The sequence below is a fragment of the Tiliqua scincoides genome, unplaced genomic scaffold (assembly GCF_035046505.1).
Source record: "Tiliqua scincoides isolate rTilSci1 unplaced genomic scaffold, rTilSci1.hap2 HAP2_SCAFFOLD_111, whole genome shotgun sequence".
Classification (NCBI taxonomy): Eukaryota; Metazoa; Chordata; class Lepidosauria; order Squamata; family Scincidae; genus Tiliqua; species Tiliqua scincoides.
This window is the reverse complement of record NW_027101363.1, coordinates 55,001-64,966: the sequence shown is the minus strand read 5'-3', so window position 1 is coordinate 64,966 and position 9,966 is coordinate 55,001. Positions and strand designations below refer to the sequence as shown.

Here is a 9,966-nt window from a genome sequence, read left to right as displayed (position 1 = left end):
CAGCCACTGAGCTTCACAGCTGATTTGAACGCGGTTCTCTTCCAGTCCTGGTCCAACACTTCAATCACTTACACCAATGATAGCTACAAGCACATTACTCCACATGAGATTTTCAAAAGGACTTTCAGATTCAAAGCTGTCAAGCCATTCTCAGTCTGTTGGAAGCTGAGCCAAATTCTGCCCTCCTTTTCTGGACTACATACACCACTGCTGCCTCGTCCTTCTCCACCACCTTCACTGCTGTCACTTTTCCTAAACCAGCTGGACAGGGAGGATCCTGGGAGGAACCCTCTTGACCAGTTTAAAAGATGGGCAGTCAAGGAGGAAGAGGGCAGTGGTCCCTTCCCCAGTCATTTTCCACTGTTTCAGCAGCCATTACCTCCCCTTCTGGCTTCACTTCTGTGATCTTTGACAGCAGTGCTGGGGGAGAAGGAGTCATGTCCACCTTGCTGGTCTCTCTCACCCTCCAAGGACAGTGCAACAGACAAGGATGGGGCAGTGCTTGAGTGTGGCAGGCAGGCGTGGGGCACTCCATGCCAGCTCCCTCTCTCCTCCAGCTTGCTACTCAGCAACCGCTTCACCCAGCTCCATGGTGACCATTCCTGCTCAGGACAATCACAGCCATTTCCCTGATCTGTTTATGCCTACATGGTATGATTTAAAACAGGGGTGCTCAAACTTTCAACTTTAGGGATGCTGGACCTTTAACAAGTGTATAGAAGAGAGAATTGCAGCAGGTGCAACTTGTCATCCCACAGATGACAAGTTGCACCTGCTGAAATTCTCTCTTCTATACACTTGTTAAAGGTCCAGCATCCCTAAAGTTGAAAGTTTGAGCACCCCTGATTTAAAATAATGTAAGTGTGATCCCGTGGGCACATTTACTCCAAAGGGCCACTGTGTTTCACGGGGCTTACTCCTGGTATAAAGAGGCATAGGATTGCAGGCCCAAAATATCAATGCAGCCCTGCTGGACCACCTTCTTGTCCAGGGGTGGTCAATGGAAGATTTCAGGGCACAGAATTGTATTGCCTGCAAATTTAGGGTGAGCAGATACGAAAGGGGACAGATGCCTCTACCTTTAACAAGTTTGCCAGATGCCAAGGAGGGCAGAGTGCAGCCTCTGCCTTTAACTGTTGTATAGAAGAGAGAATTTGGGCAGGCACAGCTCAACATAGAAGGGTTTAAAAAGCTGCACCTGCCCAAATTCCCTCTTCAACACAACAGTTAAAGGTTGAGGCTGCACTCTGTCCTCCTTGGCATCTGGCAACCTTGTCAGAGGTTGAGGCACTCTATACTCCTTGGCATCTGGCAACCCTAGATTAGGGTGGAGGCACTCTGTCCTCCTTGGCATTTGGCAACCTTAGTTAAAGGTGGAGGCACTCTGTTCCCCTTGGCATCTGGTCACCCTCTGCAACTTCTCCTTTCTCTCCCTAGCCACTAGCCAGGGTGGCTCACTGGAAACCACAGAGGTCAAGGCTCAGGCAAGCCTACAAGTGTTTACTCGCAAGTAAGTTCCACTGTGTGCAATGGGGTTTACTCTCAGATAAGTGCATACAGGATGGCAGCCACAACTCACAATGAGACTAAGCAGAACCAATGGGCAAGGGGAGTGGGGGTCCAGTGGGAAGGATGCGAGTGGGACACTCAAGCTGGCCAATGGGAAGCCCCCGTCTGGGGCTGCATTGAAACCCCTCCGTGCCTGTGTCAGTGCATGAGTCCTCCACTAGGGGGCGCTGAGAGGAAAAGGACACTCCGGCTCCCATGTGTTTCTATGGGGAACTGGCCCCCATCAGACTTTGTTAGTGAAAAATTTATAAGAAGAGGGGCTAGGAGCCCCCAATCCCCCCCATTCCTATGAAAGGGGGCTCTTTGCTCAAAGCAGGGCAGGATTTGAACCTGGGGCAAGTGTTGGTGGGGGAGTTGCTGCCCTGCACACACACACACACACACACCCCACCATCACCCCAGTCCCCAGCCTCCAACAGGCAGGCCTGGGAAAGGCTGAGCAACACAGCCCAGTTTCTCCCTGCATCAGCCCAGTCTCCGGCCTCTCCATCACTCCAGTCCCCAGCCTCCAACAGGCAGGCATGGGAAAGGCTGATCAAGGGGGCTGAGTTTCTCCCTGCATCCCCCCCCTCCAGTGTCCAGCCTCCTGTCGTACACTTGAGCTCACTCCCAGGGTTTTGGGGTGCTCAGAGTTGTTGGTTCTGAACCCTAGAGCCCCCAAAGACCCCTGTTCGGTAGTACTGCCACCACCCTGTAAGAGCCAGTGCCTCAGTCCAGGGACACCAAGACCCTCTAGGCTTAACTATATCCCTTGTAGGCACTGAGCACTTTCTTTACTTAAGGTCTCAGTCCTCAAGTTTCTAGTCCACAATGAGGATTTTTGGTAGCTTGCTGAATGGCTAGGCAGGATTCTGAACCTTTGTCCCCAACAGACAATGAACCAACATGGTAAAAAGGATTTTTACTTTATTAAGTACATAGGGTTACACAAAGTTACAAAAGGCAGCAAATGCTAGAGGCATAAAACTTCTAGGAAACCATCAGCATAAAATAATAAAGCTAACTGGCTATCTCTCTTATTTCCTAACACTCACCTGGGTCAGCTTCTTTTGTAGATCCTCAGTTACCTATGAGGCCACATGGTCCTGGCCTGGGGCAGGATGTGCACCCACGCCAAAAGACAAAGACCAAAGAGGAAGACAAAGACAAAAGGCGAAAGACACTCCTTTGGGCTTGGTTCTTATCCTTCTCATGCCAAGAGGAGGGTGTGACTCTCTACTCATTTCAAACTGCCCAATCAGAACTCTTGGGGACAGAATCTTCTCGAAGTGGGGCTGGATGCTAGTCCATCTAGTTCTCCCCACTGGAGACCCATGGCGCCTCTCTGTCTGCTGAGGTGCCACACCATCACCTTCCATGGAGTTGTAAATTCCGTTCAGCTAGGAGTGCAAGCCCCCTTGCAAGCCCCTTCTGTGTTACTGGGTTACTTTGGTTCAGGCTTTGCAATGCTGCTAGGCCTGAACCGCACATATTCATGACACCTCCCAACAAGCAGGCCTGGGAAAGGCTGATCAACAGAGCTCAGTTTTTCCTTGCAATAAAAGGGTTTATTTTTTGCAGAAGTGAAAAGCCATGTGCTGGGGGGGGGGGCTTTTATGTTCTGGTCTTCACAAAAGGATCTAAACCCTGGTGGAGACTGGGATGGGGGGGGTTGTGTTAGGAGGGCAGCAGCTCCCCCACTAACACTTGCTCCGGGTTGAAATCTTGCCCCACTTGTGGCCAATCGCCCCTCGTCGCAGATGTGTGGGGCATTGGGTCTGGTGGCTGCCTGTGTTTGCTTTGCTTCCTGCTCCTGCTTTGCTTTGCTTCCTGCTTCAGGCACATGTTCCTGCAGGAACCCATGAGAAACTGCAGCCTCTCCTGCCCCTAGTGGAGAAGCGACCCTGGCGCACGTGTGAACTCGACTTCCTGGTTGAGTGTGCTCGGGAGGAGGGGCGAGGAAGAGCCATGGCGTCTCCTGCAAGGGGCAGCCACGTGTGGGTGGGATCCGAGACTGGCATCCTGAAAGGTGATCATGGGGGGGGGGAGAGCTTGCATTGGGGAGGGGGGACCCCTACTGCCTAAGGGTACTGGAGGGGAGGGGGGGCAGTTTCCTTTGACATGGGTGAACTTGCCAGCCCCTGATTTTTCTTCCTCCTTCAAACCTGGATCCTTTTCTCCCTCCCCCCCGCCCCAATTTTTATTTTATTCTAGGAATCAACTTGCAGAAGAAACAGGCCACCAACTACAGGTTTGGAGAGGCCACAGTGAACCGGCAGGAAGCTGTCACTGCCTTGTGCTGGGGGGACCCTTATGAATCGGAGGTAAGGGGGCTTATCCATGAACCCCACCTGCCTGATGAGATCCTTATGAATCAGAGGTGGGGGCTCACCCACCCTCTTGATGGGGGATCCTTATGAATCAGAGCTAAGGGGGGGGTCACTCACCCTCTCACCCACCCTCCTGACGGGGGACCCTTATGAATCCGAGGTATGGGGGGCTTATCCATGAACCCCACCTGCCTGATGGGATCCTTATGAATCAGAGGTGGGGGCTCACCCACCCTCTTGATGGGGGATCCTTATGAATCCGAGCTAAGGGGGGGTCACCCACCCTCATGGGGGGGATCCTTATGAATCTGGGATGTGGGGTCACCCAGCCACCCCACCCTCCTGATGGGGAGACCCTTATGTATCAGAGCTAAGGGGGCATCACCCACGCACTCCACACTTCTGATGGGATCCTTAAAAATCTGAGGTCGGGGGGGGGGGTGGTGGTCACCCACACTCCTGATGGGGGATCCTTATGAATCAGAGGTAAGGGGGGGGTCACCCACTCACCCACCCCCGTGAGGGCATTGGATGGTTTGGAAAGCAGGCTGAGGGCAGGACATTTGAAATAGTCTTGGAGAAGAAGAGGGAATTCCTGGCACCAAAATGACATGAGACAAACACAGGGATCTGCAGGGATCCCCTCCCTTGTTTTCCTTAGGCAGGGTTAAACATGTCGTCCTGGAGTGGACAAGGGTCTCATATGCTCCCCTTTCTTTACCTTCCCAGATCTTCGTGGGGTGCCTGAATGGCTCCGTCAAGCTGTTCAGTACGGAGAAGGGCAAATTTACAGAATCGCGCAACTGTCTGGGAGGCGAGGGGGCCTTCTGTGGCTTGGCTGTGCTTGACAAGTAAGGACTGATCCCTTTACCCCTCTTAGCCATGCTTTTACTCCAGAACAACCTTCCTGAGAATAGAGCCAGGCACCCATTTAGCCTGTAACTCTGTAACCCATAGTGATGACTTTGGGATGTTTCTGTATCCTAAGTAAAATACGTTAAATATACTTTACTGCTCTCTTGCTCTCTCTCTCTCTTGTTTTACAGCTGGTTTATTTTAGAAAATGTGCTAGTCCTGGACACAGTATATGCTTGTTAGAGTTGTCCCTGCCTGAAGGGTTGATTGGCATGTGTCTGTGACCTCTTTCCATGGCAGCACAGCTTATTACCATGGGTACAGAGTAACTGGAGAACTGGGTCAATTGGTGTGTCTGTGTCCTTCCACGTATGTGCTTGACAGCATAGCTTATTACCATAGATAGGGTGTAATTGGAGAATTGGACTGGAGGCTTTGGTGGGCTGGATCCATCCCTCAGGCCTGCCTTTGTCCGCTTCTCACTTTGACAAATGTCTCTCTGCCTCTCCTCTCTGTGTAGCTCCCTCATCACCTGCGTTGAGTCTGGATTGCTGAAGGTCTGGCGGGATAATTCCATGGAAAATGTGAGCACCTTTGTGTGTGTGTGTGTGTGTGTGTGTGTGTGAGAGAGAGAGAGAGAGAGAGATGAGAAATATAAGAGGAATGAAGAGCTCAAAGTGAAATTGGGGGAATAGAAAAGGACAATAAAGGGATATCCCTTTATCTGGAGGGAGAGCAGACTATTCCTTTGACCAACCTTATGTGGGTGCTAGCTGAACCAAGATGGTGTAGTGGTTTGGGAGTTAGACCTAGAAGATCCAGGTTCAAATCCTGCTCACCCATGAAGCTTCCTGGGTGAGCCACTCTCCCTCTCTCAGCTTTACCTCCCAGGGTTGTTGTGATGACAGAAGGAGGGAAGGACATCACCTTGAGCTCCTTGGAGGAAGGGCAATATAAAACTGTGAAAAATAATAATAAATAATAATGAGGGAGGGGGATATCATGTATTGGACATCTTAAGCCATTTCTGCCCAACGTTGCATATACACAACAGGGATCAAATGTGTACACCTGTGGGCTGGGCAGAAATGGATTTTAGAACAGCATTTTAGCAGGCCACATACTTTGTGGGACTCCTCAACTAATTCCAGAGGGCCACGATGGCCTGTGGCACCAGAAACCAAAATTTATTGAAATGAGATCTAGTCCACAAACACGTATGGGACAAGAACACTCTTGGAGGTGCAATGAGATGTGGGAAAAGTCATATATTTGCTGCCGAAGGACTAGAAGCTTGCTTGCTGGATGTTTGAAATACTGCATCTTCATAAGTGGCTGTCCGCTGGTACTTGCCAGATGTTTCTTTTGGGATTGTAAGTGCTTTGGGGCAGGAAACCATCATCTGATTCCATTGCTCTGTAAGTTGTGATACGAGCTTCCTTTTTGGTCCAAAGGCTCTGTGTAATGGCGACTCTAGCTCTTGAAGGCCTCCAAATTAGACCCTGTTTGTCGCTCTGTATATATGAAATGTTTTTCTGCTTGTCCCAAACCATCACAAATATCTCCTGCGTGGCAGGTGGAAATCCAGGTGGGCTCTGGCGTCTGCCGTATGCAGCAAAACCCTGAACAGCGGCACCGCGTGGCCACAGGTGGGAAGGAGAACTGCCTCAAGGTGTGGGACTTGCAGCAACCCCAGGAGCCCATTTTCAAAGCCAAAAACGTGAGTCTAACGACAGAAGCTCCCGTCTCCTTGACGCATAAGGATTCATAGGGCTGGGCTTACGCACAGGAGCTAAGTACAGTATCTCTGTTTCTGATGGAAGGATCCCTGTAGTATTTACATGCACAGGCTTTAAGATGTCTTAGCATATTTGGCATCAAGGACAGTCAGGCACGCCTGCACAGTTGAGCACACTCAAACCAACCTTGAAAATATGTTGGGTCATTGAACTCTGTGCCTGTGCAGCAGAATGCTATGAAGGAGAATCTTATCTAGGAATGTGTTTGTGGTTAAGCTAGAACTAGCTAGTAGGCAGCTAGTATGAAGCAAGGTAGCATCTTTGTGGAAATTTTCCTATTACGTAACCTTATATCATGTGTTTTGAGACTTAATAAAAAGCTGGGTCAGGAGCTGGGAGACTTCACTTCTCCCTTGATTTCATTCTTGCTCCTGCTTCCAGCACTTTCAACCTCTCTGAAACCTGTGTCTGTTGTCTAATTCTTGCTATGGCTTCTCTGCCACACCAACGCAGCATCTCAAGCTGCTCCTCAAGTAGCACCAAAATGCTACAGATCCCCTCACTGCTCTTTGTTCCCCTCTCGCAGTTGCGGCACGATTGGCTTGACCTCAGGGTGCCAGTCTGGGATCGGGACATGCAGTTCCTGCCAGGATCAGAGAAAATCGTTACCTGCACAGGGCACCACCAGGTAAAAGCTGGGAAGCTGCGGACTGAGGAAGCTGCCTCCGGTGGAGTCGGACCTTTGGTCCATGGATTTCAGTGCTGTCAAGCCCTGATTGGAAGCATCTCTCCAGGGTTTCAGAGAAGGCTCTTTCTCATCCCTATCTGGAGATTGTGCCAGGAGTTGAAACTGGGACCTGACACGTCTTAGTTCCTTTTTAAAAAAGTTCCCTGGGTGCTCCCGATGTAAGAGAAGCCTCAGTGTTGTACTTCACACTGCCTCCCCCCTTTTACTACCCCCCCCAGCTGATTCAGTCTTCCTTGTTCGCATCTGGTTGTTCCATTTGCTCAAGAGCAATGCTCCAGGCCCCTTCTGATGTTGCTCTTTTGCCTCCTAGGTCCGACTCTACGATCCCAGCTCTCCACAGCGCCGCCCGGTGTTGGAGACCACCTTTGGCGAGCACCCCCTCACGGCGCTCTCGTTAACTCCGGACGCAAAGTGAGTCTTTCTGCCTCCCTCCTTATCTCTGCCAAGAGTCTCAGGACAGCTCTACCGGAAATTCTGGGATAGAGGACTTATTTAAAAAAAAAAAAGCCACATGCATGACTTGGGGGGCTCTCAGAGCAGTGTTTTCCCTCCCTCACCCCACAGGAAATATACCTCTTAATTTCTCCTTCCTCTTCCCTTGCAGTGCTGTTGTAGTGGGCAGCTCGTGCGGGGATGTCGCGGTCATAGACCTACGGCAAGGTGAGTGTCGAAGGGGTGGAGGAGGAAGGAAAATCAATTAGCTGAGATTCTCAGGCTGGATACGACACACAAGCTGCCTTGTGGCCGCCCTGCTGAGTAGGGCAATTTTTCTCCCCCTGTGACAGGGCGGTTGGTGAAGTGCCTCAAGGGCTTTGCCGGGAGTGTCCGTGGCATCCAGTGCCACCCAGCACTCCCGCTGGTGGCCTCCTGCGGACTGGATCGCTTCCTCCGCGTACACAATCTCCACGAAAAGCGCTTGGAACATAAGGTGAGGAGGGGCTGGGATCTGAGCACTGAGGACTAGAATCTTGGTGGAGATGTCACCCAGGTGCTGGAGAGGAGATTGAAATGTTCCCCAATGTCCAGGTTCAGCCCCCAAGTTATTGCTCTGAAATTCTGCAAACTGGACATTGATAAAAGCCACTGATAATAAAGTAGGACTCACCGAGGAGGTGCCCAAAAATATTCCAAATCCAAGATCTGGTAATGCTTGGAAAACCAGCCACAATTTAAAAAACAAACAAACAGCAAGCTTTTGATTGATTGATTTATTTAGACCCTGCCTTTCTCCCCGAAGGGACCCAAGGCAGCCAAATTCCTCATTGGTCAGAGGGTGAGCAAAAAGAAGAGGGAGGAAAAGGGGAGAACATTTTTTTTTTTTAATTATTATTTCGCGACCATACGATATCCCCCATTAGGGAAGAGAAAAGGCAGGTGTTTTCTTTAGTACCTTGGGGAAACCACTTGATTAACCCATTTCTTCCTAGCTCACAGGTGTACACATTTGATCCCTGTTGCGTTTATGCAACATTGGGCAGAAACATCTTTAAAAAAGACATCTAGCACCTCAGGGGGGTCTCTGTTTTGTACTGGATTCTTAACTGACACTGTGCTGGTTTCAGGTGTATCTGAAATCCCGATTGAACTGTCTGCTGCTTACCAGCCGGGAGAAATGGGAGGTGAGTTGAAGGTGGGGGGTGGGGAGGTTGGAGGAGGCATTGTTATCTTACCAGGTTGGGACCATCTCCCGTTGGTACTTTTAATGACGAGTGGAAATGTGTGGAAACATCTGCTTTGTGCCTAGAAGGCCCTACATTCAATTCATAGCAGCCTCTCAGGTAGGAGCTGAAACCCTGCCGAGCTGCTGCCGGTCAGTGCTTGACAGTGCTGAGAGATATAGACCAAGGACCTGACTCAGCAGGAAGCAACTTCCTACGTTCTACAAAAGGCTGTTTGCAAGACTAATTTTTTTCCTGGGCCTCTGCAGGGAAGGAAATTACTCTCTCTCTCTTCCCCCAAGTTCTCCATGGAGTTGCTTCGTGCAAAAGCTTTGCTCCTGGGAGAGAAACTCAACCCTCTTCTCTACGTTCTCCCCAAAGCAAGAGGTGGTTTCCATCCCCAGAGCAAGGCCTTTGCTGGAATGGCAGGAGCTGGAAGTGAGCAAATGCTGAATAAGGCCCAAGCCCCAGTCTAGTTCAGTTTCCCACATCTGCTCTCCCTTGTTGGGAAACTTACAAACAGGTGATAAAGGCACACACATTTATGGAGTCTTGCTCACATCTTCCTTAGGATGAGAGCCTGGATCCATCCTCTGAGCTCCAGGACGAAGTGAAGGAGGAGGAGGACGAGATCTGGAACTCCATGGAAGTCGTGACCACAAAACGGAAAGCCGATGTGCAGCTGTGCTCTAATCCAGAGGCCCCGCAGTCCCGGAAGGGCAAGCTCCTCAAAAAGCAGAAGAAAACAATAGAAGCAAAATCCTGATCGGGGTTGGGGGTGACGCTGGAGGGCGGCGTCGGCCTCTTTCATTCATTCAAGGAAGGGCTGAGGCTCTTGGACTTGGATAAGAACATAAGAAGAGCCCCGCTGGGTCAGGATATGAGGTGCCACATGAAAAACTTTGGACACGGTGAATGGAGAAAGAGACAAGGAAGGACGTCTTGCCACACTGCGGACCAGCGTTGTCGGGGAGGGTGTTGAGCTCTGGACCACCAGATTACTTCCTGGGCTGTGTGCAGCAGGAATTGAAGTTCTGAAGCAGCCATTTTGCTTCTGTGATCAGGCAGAGGGTGACCCCTCCCCGCAA

At 50.6% G+C, this 9,966-nt stretch overlaps 1 protein-coding gene across 1 annotated transcript in view; it reads left to right on the top strand.

Annotated features, from left to right (window-relative positions):
* Window positions 1-3,498: 3,498 nt before the first annotated feature.
* WDR74 (WD repeat domain 74) overlaps window positions 3,499-9,966 on the top strand; it is a 6,526-nt gene continuing 58 nt past the window's right edge. Inside the window, exons 1-11 of the mRNA XM_066610971.1 lie at window positions 3,499-3,577; window positions 3,763-3,872; window positions 4,608-4,729; window positions 5,254-5,317; window positions 6,310-6,453; window positions 7,059-7,160; window positions 7,531-7,631; window positions 7,825-7,880; window positions 8,006-8,148; window positions 8,783-8,839; window positions 9,450-9,966. The exon at window positions 9,450-9,966 is cut by the window's right edge and continues 58 nt beyond it. Coding sequence (XP_066467068.1) covers window positions 3,517-3,577; window positions 3,763-3,872; window positions 4,608-4,729; window positions 5,254-5,317; window positions 6,310-6,453; window positions 7,059-7,160; window positions 7,531-7,631; window positions 7,825-7,880; window positions 8,006-8,148; window positions 8,783-8,839; window positions 9,450-9,644 — 1,155 coding nt within the window. The 5' untranslated portion in view covers window positions 3,499-3,516 and the 3' untranslated portion in view covers window positions 9,645-9,966. The remainder of the gene's footprint in view (window positions 3,578-3,762; window positions 3,873-4,607; window positions 4,730-5,253; window positions 5,318-6,309; window positions 6,454-7,058; window positions 7,161-7,530; window positions 7,632-7,824; window positions 7,881-8,005; window positions 8,149-8,782; window positions 8,840-9,449) is intronic.